The 26,509-nt window shown below is 40.3% G+C and overlaps 1 protein-coding gene across 1 annotated transcript; it reads right to left on the bottom strand.

Moving 5' to 3' along the window:
* Nucleotides 1-2,833: 2,833 nt before the first annotated feature.
* Nucleotides 2,834-26,486, bottom strand: LOC119740579 (ubiquitin carboxyl-terminal hydrolase 37-like). Its single transcript, XM_038215924.1, has 18 exons — nt 26,283-26,486; nt 24,566-24,776; nt 23,314-23,500; nt 22,731-22,804; nt 21,603-21,976; nt 20,369-20,496; nt 18,579-18,672; nt 17,763-17,918; nt 16,708-16,836; nt 15,960-16,086; nt 14,768-15,027; nt 14,004-14,135; nt 12,919-13,245; nt 11,526-11,679; nt 7,535-8,267; nt 7,063-7,128; nt 5,678-5,790; nt 2,834-4,938 (listed from the first exon to the last, which is right to left on the bottom strand). Exons 2-18 carry the CDS (start codon nt 24,743-24,745, stop codon nt 4,726-4,728), a joined length of 3,447 nt encoding a protein of 1,148 aa, XP_038071852.1. The 5' UTR covers nt 24,746-24,776; nt 26,283-26,486; the 3' UTR covers nt 2,834-4,725.
* Nucleotides 26,487-26,509: the final 23 nt, after the last annotated feature.

The following is a 26,509-nucleotide window of genomic DNA, read 5'->3' as shown; positions in this document are numbered from 1 at the left end:
TTTTCAGTATCTTTTCAGTAGTTAAGAGAACCATGAAGGGCACATACATTGAACATGTTAGTTTGTTCAGGTAACTGTGCAAAAGACTTGTTTACATATTGGCTATTGTTATTTCTGGTAATGAAACCAAGGATTCCTCAAAAGTTCCCCAGGCACTGTAGCTCGCAAACCTGAAGAAACCTGTAGAGAGAAGACAATGAGAAGAAATCACAGTTTTAGATGTGGGAGGAAACCCACGGAATCAAGTAGGGACTGAAAACCCAATCAGCATATGGACCAGGACAGGAATCGAACCCGGGGCCACAGCAGTGGAAGGCGAGGACAGTAACCACTGCGCAAACCTGACTCCCCCAATTAAACCACATAATTTTATAAGCACAATCACTCAGTGTTGTCTGAAGCTTGTGAAAAAAAATCACAAGTTGGTTGGGGTGGGACTTGAACTCTCGACCACCAAGCCTGCACGGGTCAGTTGGCTGCTTAGAATCTGCAGTGGGGACCACAAACAATAACTCCTAATATAAAGCCACTTCCAAAATTTCTGAATACTGGGTTTTTTTTAACTTTGAAGGTAATTTACAACATTTGCAAACATCAAAAAACAAAACTACCCAATTATTATGAAATACCTTACTGGACTGTGAGTGAATACTAGTCTCAAGCATCCTGTGAAATCATGGAACCTGGTGTGCTATCAATTTCACAAAAACCATCGTTGGAAAAAACTGACTTTTTCAAATACTGCCCCCAATTTACCAAATTTGGTTATTGCACATTTTGTTTGCAATCGGTTACAGATCTGCGAACGGGTGCAAGCCAGCTAGTCTGGTTTCCTGACCTGACAATTTTCCGATGTCTATAAATTGCTGTTTCGTCTGAAGTAGGGTCAGGAAACCAGACTACACGAACAGCAGTTTTTTCTTGGTTTGTCCAGCATGTATGAAAACAAACTTTAAACAGGTCAGTGTAACAATACTTGCAATAAAATACCAGCCCCCAAATCCATCCATTTCTGAAAATTACAGCAAAAGCAACTGTTGCACATTACCTTTTAAGTTCCCTAACCTTTCATTTTAAATTGGCTAATGGTGGATGCCATAACATGGCATAACACTCCAAAGTAGCCGGGAATTCTGATGAAAGCAGAGATACAGACGAATTGAATATTTGGAACAACTGGCATAATTGTTCACTTTGACTGCTCTTTTAATAAATGTCTGGTGGCAGAGCTGACAGTGTGGAACAGTGATTTGTAAAAGCAATACAAAAATTAATAATTTATGTACATGTTCTTTGATTCTACACTGATTATAAACTTACATATTGGTATAATGGAGCACCATTTGATCAAATACAAAAACAAGATTTCATGACACCACGGTAATCGCTGACGGAAAAATCTCATGAAAGAAACTACTCAGTGAAAAAATAAGAAAATCCCTGTACAGGGTGAGTCAGAATGATCTGGACCCAAATTAAAGAAAATATTAAAAATATGTAGCAATTATCAAAACCAAGTGCAAATGGAAATGTTATAGGCTGGTATTTTGGACATATTTGGTGAAAGTTCCATGTATATCCATTGTACCATTTTGAAGAAAAGTGCTAGCAAAGAACACATGCTAAAAAAACACTCTGACCACGGTTCCATGGTTCAACAAGTTTATTGAAATCACGTACTGATGAGACTGCATTGTTTGAAATGTGTGTTCTTTGCTAGCACTATTCTTTAAAATGGTACAATGGATATACATGAAACTTTCACCAAATATGTCCACAATACCAGCCTATAACATATCGCATTTGCACTTATTTTGATAATTGCTTCATATTCTAAAAATATTTTCTTAAATTTGGGTTCAGATCATTCTGACTCACCCTTTAATGTCTAAATTTGGTTTGCTGGAGTTAATGGAAATTACCCAGCGGACTCATGTAATTCTAAAATCCAAACATCTTAAATCGAGGGATTCAAGCGAAACGCTTTATGTGCAGTTTTAAAAAAAGTCAAATTCTGGCTTTGGCATCTCTTTAGGCAATACATGTATGTACATAACACAGTAAGAGATAAACAATGATACTAATTCAAGATCGGAAAACTTCAGCTGGTGTGTCGGTATCATGAAAAAAAGAAAATAAACACACAAACAGATTTTAATCCAATAAATTACAAGTCAAATCGAAACCAATTTCATGGCTCTGCTTACCGTTAGCAAAAAAATCCGTGCTTACTGTAGAAGAAAATTCCTTGCTTACGATAAGCGTATTTCACGGGTTAGCAAGGAATTTTGGACTGTGAGCATGCACACATCCCGTAACTATGAATTCCGGGGCCGAGACTGGGGGACAAATAAAAAATCCACAAAATAAATTATCGACAGAGGGTAAGGTGGCTGATGTTTGTATTTGACTAAAGGCGACCCTTAGAATACCCAATATTTTGTTGTACAAAGAGGTAAATACCTTTCAGGTAAAACCTCAGGAATTCCAGCTTTCAAAACGGATTCTTTAAGAATCCTGAAATTAAGACAAATCCTGACCAAAAATCCTGATAAATAATCCTGACTTCTAGAAAAATTCTGATAAATCTCACCCCTGGAATTCTGAGCTTACAGGGTTAGTACAGAATATTTCTGCTAGCGCGGTTAGCACAGAATGGTGATTATAAGCACGGAATTCTGTGCTTAGCAGCGCCATGAAATTAGGACTTAGACTCAAGTAACATGGTGAACAATGAATAACGAAAGTCTTTGTCTCTGGTTATTTGAAAAGATTGTGAATTGACTATAGACTTGATGACTTGTGTCTGACTTGATTACAACTCTAGAAAAAGAAATACAAAACGAGAGATATTTTAAAACATTCCTCTCAGTTACAGAATAAACATGGTTTTGTGCGAATGTCAAGTTTTGAAAAAAATAATGTGTATAGTTATTTTACATCTGCATCTGTTCCAAGTGAACGGAATGATCTAGTGAACAGAATGACCTGGTTTACTTACAACAGTGTAATTTGAATGTTTGTACATAACCTCATTAGACATTTTGTTGTCTTTTGTTTTCTTCACAAATTATCCATAAATTGTTAAGTGTCATCCGAATTGAAACAGTAAAATTCATACATGTAAACTTAAAAGTAACTGCGAGATATGAATCGGTAATAGGGTTGAAGATAATAATTTCTTTTTTTGTCCCTTCTTTTGAGGAAAAAAACACCTTATTTTATCGTTGCAAACTCATGTACTTCAATTTTTTATTGCATTATTATTTGTGAATGATAATTTTTCTTTGATTTTGAAATAAGAAATAAGTTTGTAAAGCACATTAAAGAAAATTGCATTTGTTGAAACTACAAGTCAAGAATTTTTGTAAAATGCCAAGTCAATGTGTTCATTCAGTGCCCGCGAGAGCTGTGATGAATCGTTAAAATCAAATCAACTATGAAGAGCACATACACTTAAGATGGATGTTGATAGAAGATGCATTACTTTTGACAAAGTGCTGTTGCCAAACACAAGTTGTTCATTAATGACACTGCTAATGTTTAACAAGAGAGCAGTGCGAATGGACAGAACCGGTCAGAACTGGTTGCAACCAACCAGAACTGGTTGTATCTGACCTGAACTGCCTCTTTCCGCATTGCTTACATTTTTTATCCTGGATGGTCGACAGTGACCACAGAGTACTTTGCTGTGATGGGCAATGGATTGTGTACTTAAGGACTTGATAATTAATGACCATCAGCAAGAAATGTGGGGGAAAACAGGGTGTGTGCAGAGCTGGTTTTGACTGAATTCAACAGGATAGAACTGGTCGGAACCGGCCACATCCAAGTCCTTTGTGTAGCCTCACTTTACTGACATGGGATGGAAGTGCAAGTAAAACACCACACATAATTTTGCTTGTAACCTTTCTTTCTTGCCAAGCTACATTTGTTCTGCACACAGCCCATGTGCATTTAGCATCTCCAACGAGTTACTATTTTTCTCATACTTGGCAAAAATCAGTTGGGAACCAGTGAAATGCCACAGACAGTACCTGAAATTGTGACTGGTAACCCTTTTTTGACACGCCAAAATTTCGGTGGTGAGCAAAATGCATGAAATTAAGCCCGCTTCACACCTTTCTGATTTTACCTATTCACTGGATCATTGGGCCATCCGTTGCACAGATCGGAGAGGTGTGCGCCGAAAATCGGACCGATCTGATTGTACATCGGAAGACCGGATGAAATCAAACATGTTTGATTTTTTTCGCATTTGATTTCACCAGATCTGACGTCACCGGAAAGGTGTGCCAGAAGCACTCCGATTTCACCGGACGCAATAGTTATGTTAACCAATCAGATTCACAAAGGAAGTCACATGATTCACTAATGACGGCTGCCATTTTGTCATCATGTGATTGATCATCATGTGACCGGTTATAGAACAGAATCGGGCATGTGGGCAGGTTAATGGTGAAAAAAAAAAGACGTATAGGTAATCCAGTGATCTGATAAAAACGGAAAGGTGTGCAGTGGGCTTTAGTTACCTAAGTTTTGGAACTAGGTTTCCAAACCTAGCGAGTTCCAAGTCTCTCATTTGCCTCAAAAAAAACCCCAAACAGCTGCACATTGGTACTGAATTTCTGTCCAGGTTAAAATGGTGCAAAATAGTTTGTTTGCCCCAAACCAAAGTATACCCTCCTTCGAATCTGCTCTGTCCTTCATGTGTCAAAGGTCAATTCATTTAGCAATGTAGAAGAAGATGTAGCCCGTCCTTTCCCGTTCTTCGCGGACTGCTGATTCGGTTATGCGGACCACTTCTGAGTCGTCGTAGCTCAACCAAGAGGACTTTTTACTGTCGTAGACGTCACTGATGTAATGCCCTACCGAGGAGGTACTACCGATGTGACTGACGATACTGGTCAGGCGGTAAGATGACGGTAGGTGACCACTCTTTTTTAAAAAAAAGTAACAACATTTTTTTTAAATTGGCTAGAAAGTGATACAAGGCATTGTGGAGAGAACAACTTTGGAGAAGTTTGTCGAGTCAAGTCCGTCACAAGTCCTTCCGTCTCAAGTCAAGTCAGAGGCTATTCAAATCAAGTGCAACAAAGGCTTTCTTCTGATATTGTTTATGCCCTGTTACAAATGTACTTATGATTTGACTTGTGAATGGACTTATGATTTACTCTGTTCAACTTCACTTCAACACAGGTTGTGGATTCATACAGGTGGTTCTGATAAGTACTGAAAATATCCTTCATTTTCTTAGAACACCTCTTGTATTAGAGATAGTCACTTCACATGGTGCATCTATAGACTTCTTCAGTTAAAAACGGTAGTTATCAGATACTACGTATATATTGAGTTTTATTCAGTTGTACTTGATAGCTATTCAATTGAAAAACCAATAGCATCAGCTGGGCACTATCTTTGTCCAGGTCCGATTTGAATCTAGGCAAATAAAGTGAAATGAGAAAAGACCAAAGCATGATCTGGACCTCGCCCCAGGAAGCACAAACTTTTAGGTGAAAGGTTCAATTTTGCTTTACGACAAGGCAAGTCGGTCACAAAATGTCAGTCAATGAAAGTACTAATCAAATCCTTCAAACAATGGACTCTGTCCTTTGCAAACCCAGTGCATGTGAGCAACCAGTGAGTCGACAAGACTCATGATCAAACATGAACCAACCTCGGCATTCTTGGTCAGCTCTTTCGTCGTATCGTCATCTGATTCATCCTCAATCTCCATCGGCTCAATTGTGTCCTCATCATCTTCAAGACAAGTGAAGCTCTCGGAAAACTCTGCAACGCAACATCACGGTACATGCATAAGGATACCACTTATGGAAGTTATGGCGACATGTACACATTCGGTGTATTCATTAAGAAGTTGTCCATATTGCTGTTAGTCATTGTAAAGTGTTGGCTAAATAGTGTTTGTGAACATTTTGCTAAATATTTAACCCATAAGTACCTTGTATTACATTGCATTATATCCTGATTAAACCATTGCTATGACGTCACACTATTGTTAAAAGTGCGGAATCGGATCTACGAATCTCTTACACTGGTCACAAAGTGTGGATTCGGAACGACGAATCTTTAGTAAAGTGTGGATTCGGAATTACGAATCCAAACTTTGAACATGTCGGACAATTGTTCTCCATCATGCGCATGAATAGGACCGTCTGCGTGAAAATTTGCTTTCCGAAAATTACCAATGCATCTTCACTGTCACATTCGCCGCCGTCACTGCAAAAACTACTGTTAGTCAGAAAGAAATCGTCGTCTGAACTATCCATTTTGACGTAAGGAGCCTATACACACAAAATGACTTAGTTGTACGGGTGTGGCGATACACATGCTAAACACGCCAGGAAACAATGTTGCAACCTGATGCCACTTCCGCGCTTGTGTACAACGTATGGAGTCATTTCAAGTATTTCCTAACAATTTTGGAAACATTTATCAGTCCCAGATTCATTTCTTATCATCATTTTTGCAACGAATGGCCTTCATTGAGATGATATATGAAGAGAAAAGTGGTGTCAGGTTGCAGCATTCTTTCCAATGCTTCTGTTGACGCAATGGTTTAAGTCCAAGAATACACTCGCAAGTGTGGATTCTTAATTTACGAATTCACTCGGCGCTTTGCGCCTCGTAAATTCTTAAATTACGAATCCACACTTTCTCGTGTATTCTCCTTAACTGAATCTATACAACCATGGAACACTAGGGGACAAGTTCTGGACGAGTTGCGGACATTGTATTGGGTATAGTCAGTCAGTCGATTCGTCGACTAAAGAAGGTGTGGCTTGAGATGAGCACAGTATCTGGTATAAGTTACAGGATTCTGAACAACTTCCCTGCAATCTTCCCGCAATTAAGTTATCAGCATGGGCGAGTCAAGCAGTTGCTAATGAAAATTTCCCCGGAACATGTCTGGGACAAATACAGAGCTTCTTCTGGACAAAAACAACGATTCTACCCGCAACTTGTCCGGAACTTGTCCCTGATAATGAAGTGAGACGGGCCATGGTACAGGGACTATGGGTAAAAGTTAAGGTCACAGACCTTGTAAGCTCATCTGCTTAGCTTGTTTCAACGCATCCTCCTCCTTCTTAGCAACTTCTTGAGCATCTAAATAAAAAAAAATGCTTAGAATCAGACGCAAGGCTTTAAGAATGCAATGCAAAAATTGCAACAACTCCCTCACAAAATCTGATTGAAATGACAGGCAAAAACAGGTCTCAAATTTTTCGGGGAGATGACGGTTGAGGGGGATAAGCTCAGATTAAAGCAGTTCCTTTAACTTACGATTTATATCAATGTTTAAAAAGGACTGAAACTTCCAAAGCCTGTTTGATCGACAGTTAAGAGTCTGTGCCATTGATATCAGCAATTTTTCAACATTCTTATATACTTTTAATCAGCAATATTGGGGTTCAATGCTGTCTAAATGATGAATGTACTGTAGATTCAAATTTCAAAATTTAGACTGAAAGCAATTTGAGAAAAAAGCCTTGGCCAATTAAATGTGTCATACCTTGCAAACTGAGCTCAGTTGCCCTCCGCAGCTCCTCATCCTCTTTAGCTTTCAGCTCCTCATAGCTTGGCCTTGCGTCACCATTCACCCCTACTGGCAAAGTGCTGTGGTCCTCGTCCCTGATTATGTCCACAATAGTGGCCTCTAGCAAAGTTGGCTTGACTGCTGAGATAGGGGTGGCTGCCAAGTCATTGTCAAGACAGGAGGAACTTTTGTTTGGAGTCCGCTTGACAGGGGTGAAGAAGTTGATGATGGCTTTTTTCGCCGTGCGCCATCGGTGTGGCTTCGTCCTGTTGCCGTCGAGAAGACATTCCGTGTCGCCCATGAGGTCGGCTTCATTATCACCCGCACACAGAGCATGCTCAGAAGGAGTGCTTTGATAGGACGTCATCCCATCCCCTTTGAACCGCTTACAAGGAGTTCCATTCGCGCGTGAGTCCACACCTAAATGGTCCCCTGATGCGCCCTGTAAGAGGACATTATCCACAGCGTGGATGGCATCACAGGCCCCCCGTCTCTTCAGTGATATAAACTCCTCATCATCGATGTCCGACAAATTTCCTTCGCTCCTTATTTCCTGGGGACTGTCTGGGATATCCTCGCCTAGGGAAGGAGTTGCGTCAGGCATTCGGAGGGGATCCTGAGTGCTGATGGCCAGGGCGTATGCCAGCTGCTGCTCTTCTGACATCTCAGTGATGGGCCGATCGGCGTCCTGTTTGCTCTGCTCCATCGCCTGAGGGAAGATGACAGAAAAACAAGACAATTGTGAAATTGAATCTTGTCCAGTCAGCAGTCGGGGCATGAAAAAAATAATTAGATTAAAAACAACAACAAAATTTTAGTGCAATTTGGTAAATTTACAATGGAATCCACTATTTTAATTATTTGGAATGAAAAAGAAAATGATAAAACAAATTCAAAACAAGAGAATGTAATTTAAAATTATGTATCTCAACACAAGATTCATTAGAAAATTTTTGTCAGCAACTGTGGGAATCTTTTTGGACAAACATTTGAATTTAAGTTGTTCCATATGATAGGAATCAACAGTACAGCGAGCTCAGTTGTTGACTTTACTAGGGGAAAAAATCATTTAAAAATAAAGAGGGATTTGAACCAAGAACCCACAGATTACAAGTGCAGACTTCTCAACTGCTCAGACCCCAGGTTTTCTGGCTTCGACTGGCCTACTTAGGTCTCATACAGCGGAGGGAGAAAGCAGAAAATGACTGATGGCAGAATCGGTACAAGTTTGATATTAGAATGATGGAGGAGATGACCAAACCAGCAACGTGATCGCCGCACTGGGCATGTGTATGACAGGCATAACATTTACACAGGCTTCAAGTTATTGATGGCTTTTGACTGGTGTTGGCACGCATGGTGTATCGATTCCAATCTCAGCTGATCAATCTACCGTAACATAAACGTGATCTTGTTGCAAAATATACAAAGCGATCACAAGTGTTTATTATACAGTTCTAGATTTTGGAACACAAACCGAAAGTTTAATTATCAAGCCGAAGACAATTGCAAACACTGTGACCTTACCATGCCGTCAACCAGCATTTTTTGATTGAGCATCACTATCTGACAAACAAGAACAAGAATTGGAGATGCAGGGGTTGCCCTTAACTTTTTTTTTGACTGGCCAGCCGGACCAGTTGGCTAGAATTTTGACTGGTCCGCCAGGTTTTTGACTGGTCCGTCTTATACAGCGTGTACCCACCAGTTAATCAGTTTCACATAAGTCATAACAAGACTATTGTCATCAACACCCATGTCATCATGTCACCTGAGCAATAGAGGTCTATTTTCTTCCTCCATGATCTGAGGCCGCAAAAAAATATATAGTTCTGCCTCAGATTACATGCCTTTTAAAAATAGGGTCGGTCGGTCGGATTTTTGGGTTTTTGGGGGGCCATTTTTTTTATGCCGCTTGAATGGGGTATTCAATTAGGCCTCAGTATGCGAAGTTTTAGCCTGATTTTATTTTTATTGCACTATGAAAGCTATACACAAAAAGATGGCCACAAAAAGTGAATAAAACCTACCTTAATTAGGCCAAAAAAAATAGTTCTGCTTCCGATTACATGCCTTTCAAAAATAGGGTCGGTCGGTCGGAAATTCTTCTCTTTTTTGCCAATTTTCTTATGCAGATTGAATGGGGTATTCAATTATATGCGAAGTTTTAGCCTGAACTAGTTTCATTGCACTACGAAAGCTATACACGAAATGGCAACAAAAAGTGAATAAAACCAAAGGCTTTAATTTTTGTCAATATATTTACGTTCGATAATTTCAAAAAATAATGGAAAATTCAGGTCGTTCGCACCATATGCACAACGCTAGTCAAGACGCGGGGAGCTGGCCGAAACTCCGAGGTGTGTGATGCGTGCGTGTGTGGTGAGCGGCCCACCATGGGCCGACAGACCCGTTTTTACCGTCAAAAATTTCGGGAAACACGGGGCATGTATCACTCCAAATACGAGTAGTGCGATCTCAAAATGAACTCATGAACACAGAAAATACATACACAGATAAGCTTGATCAATTTTGTAAATTAACTTGCAAAAATGTTCTTTCTCCATCGGTGTTTTCTTGGCATTTTTACGATGTCGAATCCGACCAGTTGACAGAGCACGTGCCTGGCGTCTGCACAATGCATAGCCATGCTAGCGCTGTCAATCGCTACTCCTAGAACTAAAGTATAGTAGTGGAGCCTCATAGATTAAGAACCCCGCAAAATTGTTTTCAGCACAAAACACTAATCAAGTACAAAAACGTCCATCAAAATGCAGAAATTTCCAACAGAACCGCTGCACAGTTTGCCCCCAAACTCCGTACTACACCTCATGACATACTCACAAATTATGCGCAGAACAAATATCGCTGGATTTTGTCTTTTTGGGGGCTAAAATGATGAAAAATATGCCCTTTCCGCACTGAGCCAACCTGACACTTGAAACGTGCACGATGATTTTCGGTTCGCTCGGAGCGCGCCGCGGGGGGTACGGTACAAGCGAAATGATAGTATGCGCATGCGTACAAGTGCTTGTACCGTACCCCCCGCGGCGCGCTCCGAGCGAACTGAAAATCATCCTGCACGTTTCAAGTAGCTCAGTCCGGAAAGGGCATATTTTTCATCATTTTAGCCCCAAAAAGACAAAATCCAGCGATGTTTGTTCTGCGCATATTTTGTGAGTATGTCATGAGATGTGGTACGGAGTTTAGGGGCAAACTGTGGAGCGGTTCTGTGGGAAATTTCTGCATTTTGATGGACGTTTTTGTACTTAATTAGTGTTTTGTGCTGAAAACAATTTTGCGGGGTTCTTAATCTATGAGGCTCTAGGAGTAATCGATCGCATAGCCGTGCACAGACTAGTTACCGCATTTTCATCGTGTCTTCTAAATTGGCGCGGCGGGAACCAGTCATCGCCGCATTGAGCTGGGTTTACGCACATGATGAAAGTCACCGTGACATCGAGTTGCGAAGTAGTCATATCGCGAAGCGAATTTGTAAAAATAACGGAGGTTTCTTTTGAAAAAAATAGCGAATGTAAGTAAGAAACCAAATAAATACAACAACCATTTTTTTGACGCAGATTTTTTTGGCTGGCCAGCCGGACCACTTGGCAAGGTGTTTCAGCTGGTCCGCCGGCAATTCAACTGGCATTTGGCCAGCGGACCACCGCTAAGGTCGAACCCTGAGATGGATGTAATTAGTGGTAGTGCTACAGCCGAACGACTCCCAACCAGAATTTGCTGAACATGGCACCTTCAAACTTTAACCAATTTTGTGAGGCAAAAATTAATTGCAAAGTTTTCCCATCAAGTTTTATGTGGTACAAGTATGACTTTTTAACTGGATGAGTTTGAAGCTCATCAACAACGAAGTTCAGCAACACGAAAATCAAGGAAAAAGTCAAAGTGCCCCATGTTTGCAATCTCCACTACACTAAGAGCGTGCTCAATGTTCAGGAACTTTTACCTTCTTCAGTTCTTCCTCCTCCTGTTCCCGCCTCTTTTCCTTTTCAAGCTCCGCCTTTTCTGCCTCCCTCTTGCTCATCTCCAGGGCTCGTTGGGTCTCATCAGTGTCTGAGTCTGGTAGGCTGTCCAAGAGAATAGTCTGTCTAGGCTGGTTGCTATAACAACAGAAAATGGACCGAGTTACAAAGATTAGACTAAAAAAAATCTGGAATCACTTTATTTTTTATATATTTGACAAGATGTGCATTTGAAACCGGAAGAGAATAAGATTGATAATTAATCAACAGTTAATTTTTTCCCCTGAAACTCAAATTTTTATTTGTGCACAAGAACCTAAAGATTAGAAAAAACCGATTCAAACAGGTTTTGGCCATTCTAATAATTTGTGACCCGTTCCACAAAAAAAACAGGGTATTAAGTCACGCTGTGCATTATCGTGTAATGGCCCACTCAACGTTGAGAAAGTAAACATTTCGACAAAATGTGATTTTTATTTTGTCATGAATGACATCTTTAAAGGGAAAATACAACATTTGTAAACATCAAAAAATAAAACTACCAAATCATTTTGAAATACCTTGCTGGACTGTTAGTGAATGACAGTGTAAAGCATCCTGTAAAATCATGGCACCTGGTATACTGTCATTTTCAAGAAAAGTGGTATTTTTGTATCTATTTCCAACACTGATCGGCCGATCAGCGTTGGAAAAAACTGGCTTTTTTTCAAATACTGGCCCCAATTGACCATCGCACTTGTTTACAATCGATTACAAACCTATGAACGGGTACGAGCCAGCTAGACTGGTTCCCTGACCTTACAATTCCCCAATGTATGTGAACTGCTCTGTTTCTTCTTATATGGAGTCAGGGAACCAGACTACAGGAAAATGATTGTTTTTCTTGGTTTTTATAGCATTTTCGAACCCAAAACCTCAAAAAAGTCAGTGTAACTATATTTGCTATATATTTCCAAACCCCCAATTCCATCCATTTCTGAAAATTACAGCAAAAGCAAATGATGTATATTCCCTTTAATACCTAAAGTTCAGGTTTTTTTCACAGAAATGTTTATTTTGATAAACAAAGTGGGAAAAAAAATGACCATTTTGAGCTTTTCCTGCCCACATCTCTAATAGAGCCAGCTATGTCAAAGCATGTGTTCTCAGTTTGTAATTCAAACTCCAAGGAAGCAATAAATATGCAAATATGTCATATCTCCAGAACAGGAGGGGCTATGGAGCTCTATTATATACCACATGAAAGCCTACGTTGTGGTCTTTCCAACCGTGTATGTAACTCAATTTCATTATTTTATTTTATGTAACTAATGTGTGTGTAAGGTCTTTTTTCTGTTTTTGCATTATGCAAGTACACACAAGAAAATCAATACATACCCCGCATTACTAGCACTGTACTCCAACCGCTTTCGTGAGGAGGAGCTGAAGTTGAAACGAGACGGCTTCCCTGATTGGCTGGTCGCCGATGCATTGCCGTCCACCAGTCCCATAACGGGCCGGAGAGTTCTGTCCCCACTCAGCGGTCGTTGAGGGCTCAGGGACCCGTTGATTAATGACTTTGCCTGAGACGTCGGTCCTTGGGTTGCCTTGGTGCAGTGATAGTGCATGCACAGGTATTTGGGTATGTGAATGCGACGTCGCAACTTGGAATTCTGAACAGCGTCGATGTCAAACCGGTAACGCTTGAGGTGAATGATGATTACCCTGTAGGGTCGATGGTTGAGAGGGGGGATGGAAGTGAGATAAATTACAGCATTGATTAAGGAATGTTTCTTGATTAGTTCTCGGGGAAACACAGAATTGATTAAATGCCTGGGCGGCAAGTGTTCCAAGGACCGCGACAGTCTTCAGGGAAGGTGTTGCCAACACACCAACAGCCAGGACAGATTTACGACGTCAATTTATATTCCGTGAGTAACTGAAATCTGTCCGGATTAGAAAGGTGGATATTTCTTGAGAGGATTGAATATTTTAGTAGGTATCAATGTAATTTGGAACTTTGATCACTTTGTGTTGAGGGTTCAAGAAACTTCTGGAAAATTTGCGAGATTTTTTATTGCCTGTAATCATAAAAATACCGAGAGAGAAAATTAACCCTTTCTTCATTGCACTCTTCCATTCACGTCAAAATTTGTCAAAAGTGAAATCTCTTTTGCGCTGTCCTCCAATATCGGCAACCGAACCAAGTCTTAAAAAGACTCAATTGAAAAAGTTTGTAATGAGATTCGCAGGCCCTTCTAATCTCTCCAAATTTGTACACTTGCAGATAAAACCTCCAATGGATCTAATGTGCTCCAATGTTCACTTGGCTTGTGAGCCAAAACATCCTCCAATGCACTTCACTAAACATAGGTATGTTCAATCGCCATGCACTAAAGAAAGTACGCAAGGCTAAAAAATAACTTCAAAATGTCCAGTCGCTGCAATGAGCAACAGTATGAGCTGTATAAGTGTCTCTATACCTGGGTAGCCTAGTGAAGGTATGAGTGACTGTCGCTTGTTTGCAGTTGCACTCACTGCATGCGTACTCAATGACTTCCGCTCGGAAGAACTGCTCCATTGCTGTCTGAATAGATCCGATGGGGTTGGAGGAACTGTAAAAAGGATTCAAAGCACACGGTGGACCATGAGCTCAAACAGCCAAATACCTTTGGGATTTGTAATTTATTTTATCATCAATGACTGGGCTCCTGACACACCTTCCTATGCATATGCAAATAGATGAAATAACTTCTCTGCCGTGGTGACCAATGAAAGAATTACACTAAGTTCATGAATATGCATGAGGTATATAAGTTTCTCATCCCCCTTGCTTTCTTTTGCATGCCCGCCTCCTTGTTTTATATTCATACATTTGCAATACATTTTGCAAGATTGTCTTTTTAAAGTTTCCAACAAAACTGTAGCTATGTAGAAAGGAGAACGGCTCCTGTGGACACAATTTTGTATGAGAAAAAGAGTCAAGAAAATGGAAGAATCCATCCGCCATCTTGAAAAAGCCGCCATCTTGGAAAAGCCACCATCTTGTGGGAAAAAGGGGTGGGGCAACTTTTTTTGTATGTGTAAAAAACACAAATGTGCAACTATTTTTTTCCATCATCCTAAATATTGCTCACATAGATCTCTTCTGGGCAAGTCCAATGACAAGTCATAGAACTGGGCTGTCTTTGTGACCAATGAGAAAAGTGGGTTTTGCTCATGAATATGCATAAGATGCATCACTCACCTTCTTCTGGGCATGTCCAGCGACAGGTCATAGAACTGTTCTGCTTTTGTGACCACCTCCCCGCACTGCTTACAGACGATGGAATGCATGACCTCAAACTCAAAGTTCTTGACTACGGGGCACGGGTGGGCATCCTTAGGGTCCTTCTGCCCCTCTGTCTGTGGGGTGTCGCCGGGAGGGGTGTCTTGTAACTTCTGCTTTGCCTTCTCCCAGTCATCCTTGAGTTGGTCCAAGCACTGGCAGAGAAACTCCTGGGCGTCCTGTGGATTTTAAGAAGTCAAGTGTTAATCCTTTTAGTCACTGTACTGCCCGAAACTGCCCTGCCTATTACTCACTGTAACGGCTGAAACGGCCTAAGCACTCTATGGGTTAACTGATTTTTCAGTGATATACACAATGTGATACAATGTAGCACTAACCTGGGCCAAATTGCTTGGCTCTGCTTACCGTTAGCCAAAAATCCCTGCTTACTGTAACAGAAAATACCGTGCTTACAGCAAGCGCATTTCACGGGTTAGCGAGGATTTTTTACTTCTGCGCATGCGTACATCCCATAACTAAGGATTCTGTGCTTACAGGGTTAGCGCAGATATTTTTTTCTGCTCACGCAGTAAGCACGAAATGGTGATTGTAAGCGCCAAATTCTGTGGTTAGCAGAGCCATGAAATTGGGCCTTGACAGTTAGCAAAACAATTTTCGACAACAATGGATGGAAAAAAAATATATATAAAAGTAACAGAATTGGGGAATTTAAGAGATATATAGCAATGCACCTCTAGCCTGGATTTGGGGTTTCAAATTCTGTGCATTTTGGATGCAATTGGGCCTGAAAGTGGGGTTATTTAGTTGTGGAGGGATCCTTTTTCAAGATTGCTACTTTTCCAGTTTGGGAAACATCACTTGCTTTAGGGGTGGTCTTCTTTGCGTGAGAATTTCTCAAAAAGTCAATGGTCAACCCACCACAAATTGAAAAGAAAATGAAAGATGACACATTGATCATCATTTTTCTGTGCAGCTTGTACACCTGTGAGAGTTCTGAGCATATTTAAAAGAATTTTGAAGTGTGGGCATTTATCACCAGTGTCTATGGGAATTTTTATACTGGGGTGCAGTGCACCCTTCATTGCTACCGTAGAGGGGGCCCTTGTCCATACTGCCTCAAAACACCTCAGAAAAAAGTCTTTGAACTCACGTGCTGCATGAAGCCAGAGAATCGATTAGCCGTGGAGGATATCGCCTGCTTGACTCGTCGCAGCTGGGTGCCAACCCTATCAGGTGACTGGTTCCGTTGCTTGGCAAAAAGCAGGGAAGCTAATGCCCTAATAATAAAAACATGTGCCAAATGAATATTCATTATGCCTTATACATATTGATGATGGTGTACAATAAATATATAAGCCAATGAAAATTATTCATTGATTCATTCTCTGGTCTCTATTAATTCAATTTCCTCGCGACCGTTCTCTTCAAAGATTCTGAGTGAAGTTTAGTTTGATTAGTGAAATACCCATAGAGTCTTTTAGTGCGAGTTCCCCCATAGTGTGTCTTTTTTCCAATTACAATTGCACAATTAAAATATAAACCCAATTAGGAATTATTATTTGTAAATATACAAGAATGGAGATAAACAAGTATTAAGCACATCTAATTGGAACAGTCTCCTGACGATGCCTAGAGCAGGCTAGTTAAAACATTGAGACCAAAGACAAGTTCTTTTAGAACTTAAAGCAGGACGGTTCTTATCAGAACTAAAAACTACTGAGCGAAAGTTGATAATAAGCAGGACAAGTTCTTTTCAGAACTAAATATCTACTGAGCGACAGTAGTTATTACCACATGGTGTTACTGCAAACCGAAAGGATACTTATTGGAATTATGGAAATCTACTCTTAAGACAAATAGTTTATTGAGGATTTCGAGGTAATTGGAACTGTTCTTACTTGTAGAGACTATCTCTCTGCATGTGTGACAGGAGGTTTCCGTTTAGTATGTCCATTGTGAAGCGATCCAAGGCAAACAGGGACTGCAGGATGGCATTCATGTAACAGGTGTTACCTAAATTAGAAAACCTGTCAAGAAAAAAAGGACCAAGAAAATGAAAAATGAATATGTAAACTTTTTTAAAACGGAAACCCTATTTCTTGGTTTGTTTGTTTTTATTTGACAACCTCCACTGATGTCTTACAAAGAACAATGAACACAACATTACCAAATTAAATGAAAAACAGACTTTAATGACAGAAATACAGAAATACAATGTGTATCTGAGGCATTGTCAAGGATAACACAAGAAAGCTAACAATGGCTTGTTTCCATTGTGGTCCTCTTCAAAAGTACAGCGGTTTGAAATACAAGAAATTAAAACTTAGATGAAATTAAAACGGACTAGCACAGTAAGACATTGTATGTCTGAGGCACTATTGAGAACAACACAAAAAGACAGTGGTTTAAAATACCTTCATAAAAAGACAGAGGTTTAAAATACCTTCAAAAAATAAATTACCAATTGCACATGAAATTTAGGCAGACGAAATTCCGAAATTTAACAAGGTGACTTCAAGTACTACGGAAAGGTTACTCTGGGATTTTTCTCTCAGTGTTCGGCATCAGGCTTCAGTTTCATGATTTGAGTCCCCTTACTTGATCGACTCCCTTACAATATTGGTCCAGTTTCTGCTAGCGAGACACCAAATTCTGTTTACACAAGGCCAATTAGCCTATTTTGGATATGGCAGACACAATAGGAGGCCTCTGCTTGGTTTGGGTAAGTCTTTTGTATTTACCCAAACCAAACAGCGCCTTTGTATTGTGTCGGCTGTCCCTCAAATATGTCAATGGTTGGTGTCCTCTCATTGGGTATTAACGTAGCATGATTTGTATGACTTTTGGGCTGGAAACAAAGACAAAGCTGAAGAAAAAAAACCAGTTGTTTTGTTTCTGGTAATTCCAAATGAAGTCCAGCAAAGGTCCCCAATCGGACAAATATCGGACTCACCCTTGTAGGGATAACTGAGATGTCTTGACGGCCGTTGGGATATTTCTCTGGCTCCAGCCCATGTACGTATTGCCTAGGCACGGCTTCTTGGGCCGGGGTAGGCTGAGGAAGCCTGGAGTCCGCTTGATGGCTGCAGTGGTGTTGATGTTGGTTTGCCTGAAAGATTGACAAAAGTACAAGCCCTTTTTCCTAACGGAGCTTTCCTGAATTCTCTCAAATCCTCCACCGTGCAAGAAACTCTCACATTTGTGGTATTCCAACTTTTGAGGAGATTAAAGCCCAATCAAACATTGCGATACTAATACAATTTTTCAAAAATACCTTCCATGAAAAAAAAATCTTAAGGGCTGTACAAGCATTACAATAACAAATAAGAAAAATTAAATAAATCAATTAAAAAAGGTAAATAAATAAATATAAAGTTAAAAACATAATCAATTGTTGGTAGGCTGTACCCAGGTACTTAATTATGCAGATTTTGAACAGGTTATATAAGTTGAGGAAAGAATGTTGCATTCTGACGCCACTTTTAGTCATTGAAAAAATGTTGAAAAGACATGAATCTGGGACTGAAAAACATTTCCAATTTTGAAAATACTTTGAAAATGCACTCGACTCTCCATAGACTTTGTACACAACCAAAGAATTGGTGTCTGGATACTACATTCATTTCAAAGTTGATAATATTTACAATTCTCTAATTTGGACCTAGCGCCGAGCTCCGAGTGCCCAAAAGCCTGATTTTCTTTGATTCATTGTGTCTTTTTCCTTGGGTCAAGCCAAAGATTTGAGACTGCTTTAAAACAACTTCCATACCTTGGCTGTAGGAGTGCATCTGTTGCGGTATATCCAGCAGCTTGGCGGCCTCTGCTGTAGAAGGCCTGCACACCAGAGACAGGCTTTGGAGCAGCTGATAGGGGTAACAAAATTTGACAGAATAAATTGAATTTGTTACTAACAATCTGAAAAACGTGACAAATAGACACCATGCCCAGGCAGTAGATAGGGCTGTCTCGAATATACGGAATACTCAAATATTCGATTGTCAACCGAATATTGGAATAGCTTTTGGCCGGTTTGAATATTCAAAAACAAAAAAACTACGCATGTACACACATGACTGTGAGGTAATTTTATCCTTTAAGTGGCAGCACTTTATTATCAGGTGCCACTTTTTTTGGTCTACGGTGATGTTTTTGTAAACAGCAGTTCATTGTTCACATCTTTGTAGCAGGTTAAAGAGGTTGTGGAATGCTCGAAGACATTTCCGTCATTTTTCGGGTTTATGTAGCCTAAGGTATGATGAAATAAAAACGATTATTGTGTCTGTCATGAAATGAGTACAAAAGGTACTTTTGAGAGCTGCTTTTCAGGTCCTGTTTCGACCCGAACGTGCAATTTGTGTACAAGTCGTCGTTGGGGGCAGCAAACAAAACATGGTAAATCGTGACGTAATAAACAGGACTCGTTTATACTATGCTGCATCGGGAGTGCTGTTTATTACGTCACGATTTACTATGTTTTGTTTGCTGCCCCCAACGACTACTTGTACACAAATTGCACGTTCGGGTCAGAACAGGACCTGAAAAACAGCTATCATAAGTACCTTTTGTACTCATTTCATGACAGACACAATAGTCGTTTTTATTTCATCACACCTTAGGCTACATATACCCGAAAAATGACGAAAATGTCTTCGAGCATTCCACAACCTCTTTAAAGCCCTTTTACAGTTATAAAGTACTTACTACACAACACTCCAGTGACCCATATCGATCGCCGCATGCAACTTTTAACTGGCACACTCTGTGTACAAATTTTTACCGGCGCAGCACATAGTTGCAGCTGGCAGTTCTGAATATCCAAATATTCGGTCAAATGCAGTTTTGAGTAATCAAATACTAAATTATTCGAAAATGGACAACTCTAGCAGTAGGTGGCGTTTTTTTGGTTCATTTTTTAAAGCTTCGGTGGTGGGGACATACCGCATGCATACTGGTTCGTTGTATATCACGAAGTACGTATGAGCTAATTTTTTTCGAAGTATTTTTCTTAAAACGCACCGTTGGAAATTTCCGTTAGTAGATGTTTTTTTTATTCAGCGAAGCGTGTGCAAGCGTGGACACGACGCACACGTGCGCGTGGTTTTCGACTTATTTTTTAGGAAGTTGTATGAAACAATTTTTTTTTGGACAGAGCTGGGGGGGGGGGGGGGGTTTGACCCCCAAAACCCCCCCTCTGGATCCGCGCCTGACATTCAGGCCCAATTCAAAACATGATTCAGCAACTTTAGATTTGAAAACGAGATCCTAGAATGTTGTTTTTCTCAAAATATACAGCTGAAACTGAGCTGAAACTTCATCAGGTTAGTTGTTCAGCACCCTCCTTTAGATCTTGAGCACTTTTGTTGCTTCAAACGAACAAAATGCACAAATTACAAATGATGGACTGTATCATTAATGGGGTAATTGGGCACAGAGTACATAAGCATAAGCAAGTTCATTCAAAGACCACTGGTCAACGAGTTGTTTTGTGACATATATTGTGCCTGCACATATAATGTATGAACGTGAACTTGACCAGGAAAGACATCCAACACCACTCACTGTTTTCCTTTCTCTCCTCAAGCTGGAGTTGTTTCTCTTGAAATGAGGACAAGAAGACTGACCCGCCCTCTTCTTTCCTCATCTGTAACGCACTCTTACTCCTGCTAGCTCCGCCCACTTTAGGGATCCTTCAAGAAAAGAGTTCAAATAGATTAGTAGTCATACTTTCTTCAAAAAACAATTCTGGTATCCCAAATTATAATCCAAATAAGTATATAATTAGGCCCCCCTTTATTTAAGGCTTGCGTCACTACACAATATGTGGAATATAGCCAGAATGTGTGATTTGTCTTCAAACGAAATTATCTCGTTAAGTGAATATATTCGCCTCTTTTTATCTTGTCGGAATACAAAAAAGTACCTATAACCACGAAATCACCACATTTAAAGGGTTCATAAATTTTACTTTGTACTCCTTTTCAATGTATGAAAACTATTTGACATCCCTTTTTGGTTAAATTGATGGAAAAAGTTTAAACATTTTCAATTGTTCAGACAACTGAGGGCGCTGTTGCTGTGATGTCATTTCAGGAATTTTAAAGACACAGTTCAGTTTAGGGGTTTTCTGTTCCAAATTGTGAACACAAACCTTTGCTCAATGAAGAAATTTGTGAGAAAAGATCGCTATTTGGCTTATGCTGCCATGTACTGATCCATTAACGAGTCACCAAAGAAAAGAAAATTGACGACAGCAAAATATCTACAATGCTTGCAACTTTTGGTGCTAAAATGACTGTAACTCTGAGGTTTCTGCCTGAAATGACATTACATGTTTGCTCATGAAAATTGAAATTTGCATTAGCATAAAATCCAAAAAGGCACTTAAACGAAAACTGAAAAGAAGTTTAATAGGACACAGAGGTGAATTTTCAAGGACTGCATTAAAAAAAATTACATTGCACGGGCTCTTTAAAAGTAAAGGAGACAGGTTCATTCCAAGCTCAGAGATGTTTCCTTAGGCCAAAAAAAAAATAAAGAAAGAAATTCTGTTTCCGATAACATGGCACTTGAAAATAGGGTAGGAATTTTTTTCCTGGCAATTGGTTTTTTGTGTGTTCGATCATATGAAGGTGTCTGCTTGTAGTCAAGGGTAAAATGCAGAAATTGGTGGTTTTCAGGTTTTTTCCTCATTTTTCCCAATAAGAAAATTTGGGTAGGGGCTGTCAGAATAGGGTAGGTAGGGTAAACGGAAGCAGAACTAATTTTCTTTCGGCCTTATATAACTTTTCCTGACCTGTAACTTTTCCCGTTGGTGTTTTCCTTGTCTAAGTCCCCCTGTACATCCGTGAACAACCACCCATGCGGGTCCGATGAGTCATCGTTGCTTCCAGGGCTTTCCTCCCCTTGATTCTCGCGGTTCCGGTTCGGTTCCGTCTTGACCAGCCCCTGGGCTGCTCGGTTCGGTTCCGTCTTGACCAGTCCCTGGGCTGCTCTGATGTGGCTGGGGGTAAACATGGGATTGGGGGAAATTCTGCCCGTAGTAGGCTTAGGGGTGGAGGGTTTTTGGGGCGTGAATGGCGTGGAGGTTCGGGGGACAGCTGGAGGGGCTCGGGATTGAGGAGTTGTATTTCCCTGGTGGTTGACTTGTGAGTTCCTTAATCCTGGACTCTGTAATAATAAAAGTAATAATTATAGTGGGTATTTATAAAGCGCACGTATCCACCAGGACTGGTGCTCAAGGTGCTACATCATTATTACCCCTGCTCACTGGGCCCATGAAACATATGCCAAATACCATCTCAACTCCCTGGGTAGTATACAACTCGATGATGCTGCCATTTCGGCACAAGCAGGTCAACCACACTACCCATGTCTGCCCTCACAGGCACCCATTTACTCCTGGGTGGAGAGAAGCAATGAGTGACAAAGTGCCTTGCCCGAGGGCACACGCACCATGACCCAAGGCTGGACTCGAACCCACAACCTGCAGCTTTACCCGCAGACCACGAATTCATGTTTATGATGCTTGAGAAAATGCAATTTACACCATAAAGCTACACTTATTGAGCTCTAAGCTCACTATACACACTTGTATTTTGCTGTATTGACGCACCGATGTGGTAGTATCATCGTGCGGACCTTTATGAACAATCTGAACAGCAACGTCCAAGATTTAAATTTTGGGGTTGGGATTCTTTAATGGGTACCCGGGTATTTTTCAGTTGGGTACCTGATTCCTGTGCTACCCGTACATGCACACTCCTGGTAGTGGTAGAATCTGATGAACCTACAAGTATGTGTACTGAATACAGGCCAACTAACTTGTCAGACCAATATGACTGAACAATGGACAAACAAACTGACAAACAGACTGACCAACCAACCGACCGAAAGCAACTACAGAGGAATAGTTTCAACCTACTTGCTTGAGTGGGGTGTATGCGTTGGGTTGTGGTGAACTGAGGCTCAGTTGTGCTGATGTGTTAGGCCTTCTATCTGTAAGGTGATGACGGACACAACATTAAAAAGTTGCAATTTGACTAATACTGATAATCCTCATAGTCCTCTTGCTGCAACTATCTTAAGCGTTGCATTATGACCTTTTTTCACAGAATTATGCTCCTGTGTTTAACGGTAATATACAACTTTTGCTTTAGAAGTAATTTTCAAAGGATGAGTTTGGGGGCTTAGTATTTTATAGCAAATATTGTTATTTATTGTAAATAAAGTTTTGTGTTCATAGATGCTGGAGTGCCCGCTCCTGTGCGTCATGTCAACGCTTGCGTGCACACATACACGGACTCGCCGAATTACAAACCAACTGCTAACTAGACGCATGTCCATGGAGTTTAGTGCCATTACTATCTTTAAACCAAGTAAGCTTTTCAACGATAATTTCGTCAGTTACTTCTTGGATAGCTGCAAATGATAAACTCTACCTTTAAGTTATAGATTGTCGGTCTCATACACTTAATCTGTCTACCCTTTGTCAAATGGACACCCACCTCTCTTCCGTTCTTCGCGCAAGTCGTTCAGCACGTCAGCGAAGCGAGCAACATCGCCAGGGGGGTTAACATGAATGATTTTTCCGTTGACTTTGGTGGTCCAACTAATGTTGGCCCCATTGGCAAGACTGATGCTGCATCGGGGTACATTTTGATTGAAAATCACTCCTCTAATCTGATTGGTCACCTGAGGTTCAAGAAAGAATACAATTGGTCGACAGGGACAAATGTGCAAATAAATATGTAAAAAGGAGCCTTGGCAGCCATGGTAGTGGTGCAGTGCTTTTGTTCTGCAGATGGACAAACAAGGGACTGCTTGTTCATTCTGTTACTAAATCGAAAAGACAATGAACATCTTCAAGATTACTAATTTTTGCAACAGGTCTAATGGTCTATATCCTTATATTAACCCTAACTGCCCTGAATCCTTCAAAATCCTCTTTGCCAACGTGAAGGAATTTGGAGGATTGAGGTTACATGTACATGGCAAAAGTGCGTTACTGATTTTGTAGGATGCACTTTGTCAAGGTCTTGGGCCGGACCTTGTGTTGTTTTTAATCAGCCATGCATAAATATAGGCCTGGATTATGCTTGAAATCCTCCGTACTGCTCCAGGATGTCACTGGCCAAGCCTCAACATATTGACAGTCACTGCCGCAGAATTTTGCAGGATTCAGGCAGTGGTCACCCCTCCACAGACCATATTCAAGAAATAATGGAGGAATTTGCAGGATTGAGGCTATATGCTATTTTTCCATGAGGCCAATTGAAGGATTTTGCAGGATTGAGGCTACATCCTAGCAAAAAGGCCTAGGGAGTTAGGGTTAATGTAAGCCTGTGTCAAATCAACATTGAAAAGGGTTGGGGATGGGGGAATGGGGGGAGTTGGGAGAGAGGAGGGATATAAATGCATGTGTTTACGAACGTAAGTAAACGATATGTTCAGCTACCAATAAGTTATTTCAAAATTCAAAGAAACTGATGAGGATGGTGATGAATGCTTCTTCCTCACAATGTTGGTGCCAATGTTTGCCTTGTCTGACGAGACCCACTATCGGGGACTGGTCTTCCAAAATGTGTCCATGATGTGCTCAACATAGCAACAACAAGCAGTGTCTGAAGCGAGGGCGCTGTTGACGGTTTTGCTCCATGCGTTACCGTCGTGATCCTGTGTGGCACGTATGTCGCGAATGGACAGCTATGATGGGGCAAATTTGGCTCAATTGTATTGAAAGGGTTAACTTGAACATACCACAAATTTTTTGGAGGGGCCAATTTTGAAATTGACCAAGCAGACCACCTGTCCCGTTGGCGTAGTGGCTAATACTAGGTTGCCTGTCTTCCAACTAGTCTGGCCGGTCTCAATACTGGTGTACTTGACACTTCCTCCCACCGTACACAGCGTCTCGTGGATACCCACAAAGTTAGCCATGATTGGCCGTTGGGGTGATTAAGACTATTATCTACAGAAAGAATAGAAACAAAATATTAAAACTCTAGTGACAACACATTATTCATTTTTCAATGTTGTTTTCCCAGATCATTACAAAATCACGACAACGTTTTTGTTGGTTGTTTTCTGGGATTTAAATTGTTTTTTTCTTCTTCAAATACTTAATTTTTGTTAAAACAATGTACATCAACGGAATTCTTTTAGTTACGCAGTAGTTACTTTTACGGCTATAGTTATTAAACTGCAACATATCACCGGAAGTCTTTACAAGGTTTTCAAATTCCTAGTGATAAAATTGCTTCGGTAGCTCAATATGATAGAAGTGTGTTTGGAGGGCCAAATGTCAAGGGTCCCAATCTCGGTTAATTGAGGTTTTTAAGTTTCCCAAAATACAGATTTTCTTAATTTTATTGTTTTTCAATCAAATCCTATTTTTTATTGAAGAAGGCCCACATGTAATTTTTTTTCTGGTTCATGAGTCTGTAGGTTTTAAAAGAAAGTAAAGTCCGAGGACTTTTCGGTTGACCATGCATGTTCTCGCACCCAGCACAGGCCATGACGACAGCAGACTGTATCTTGTGTCCAACGGTCACTTATACAAAAACTACTTCTTTAATTAAGGAACATTAAAATTGTCTCATTAAAATTGTGTACACTACTTTTTTTTAAGGTTTGAAAACCACTTTTTGTGTCAATTGACAGAAGACTTAAATCTGAGCTCATAGCTGTTTCAATTCTAGAAATCGGGTAAGGTATTATTACTGTGATAAGACCATTACAAAACAAGTCAGGTGTGTTTACAAACACAAATGTCCCGCAACCGTGACTGTTCCCATGACATGACACCACTCTTTTAACATCAACTTACCGATACATGTACCTGGGTCACATGGAACGTTCATTGACATCGTTATTGTTTTCTGTTGGTAAATTAATCCCTATGATCTCGGAATAATTATAATGTATTTTGTTTGCTTTTCTTTTGGGAAGTCATTGTACAAACAAGCTGAATTAAAAAACAACACAGCTGTATATAAAACAAAATAAAAGATCACATTTCAATTTTATACTGAACAAGATTTCTATTGTTTTAGCCACTATGACCTTGACCTTTCATCTTTTGGCCCCAAATGCAATAGGTTTCTTAGGATTACCAAGAGCAATCTACAAACCATATTTGAAGTTCATAGTTCATACGTCAAGTAGGCCTATTTCTCCTATCGCGCTGACAATATTTCTATTGTTTTAGCCACTGTGACCTTGACCCCTGACCTTTCGGCCCCAAACGCAATAGTCTTCTTAGGACAATGCACAAAACAAATTTGAATTTTGAAGTTCATATGTTAAGTATTTCTCAAGTTATCGCGCTGACAAGATTTTTTCTGGACAATGCACACCCCACCATGCCCACCCACCACCCACCCGGGCATGTGTGCGCGCTGGTCCGTGTGCGGTCCAGCATTTTTACGACTAACGTTAAGCATGCTAACTTGGTTACTCTTCTTACATGTCTTACAGCAAATATTCTTTACTTCGTCCTGTCATTAGCTACGATATTCGACTGGCATATACGTTGACTGCAACAAAATCAAACTGTGTCATCCTACCGTTTTCTTCAACAGCGACAGAAACAAATCATCATTTCAGTCGAAAGCGCAGCCATTTTGAATTGGCGCGAAATCGTTCAATGTTTATTGAGGGCGCTATAATACATCCACGTGTGAAGAAAAGGAGACACTGCGA

Source organism: Patiria miniata, unplaced genomic scaffold (assembly GCF_015706575.1).
Source record: "Patiria miniata isolate m_02_andy unplaced genomic scaffold, ASM1570657v1 HiC_scaffold_5, whole genome shotgun sequence".
NCBI lineage: Eukaryota > Metazoa > Echinodermata > Asteroidea > Valvatida > Asterinidae > Patiria > Patiria miniata.
Note: the sequence above shows the minus strand (reverse complement) of the source record. Positions and strands in the feature narration are given on the sequence as shown.

What these genes read in the sequence shown, in the direction of transcription:
- LOC119740579 (XM_038215924.1), bottom strand. Translation starts at nt 24,745, where the DNA reads ATGGCTAACTTTGTGGGTATCCACGAGACGCTGTGTACGGTGGGAGGA. An exon ending in ACCAACGGGAAAAGTTACAG is followed by an intron (nt 20,497 to 21,602) that starts GTCAGGAAAAGT and finishes CTTTTCTTGAAG; the next exon opens with GATCCCTAAAGTGGGCGGAG. An exon ending in TCTCAGTTATCCCTACAAGG is followed by an intron (nt 16,837 to 17,762) that starts GTGAGTCCGATA and finishes TTTTCTTGACAG; the next exon opens with GTTTTCTAATTTAGGTAACA.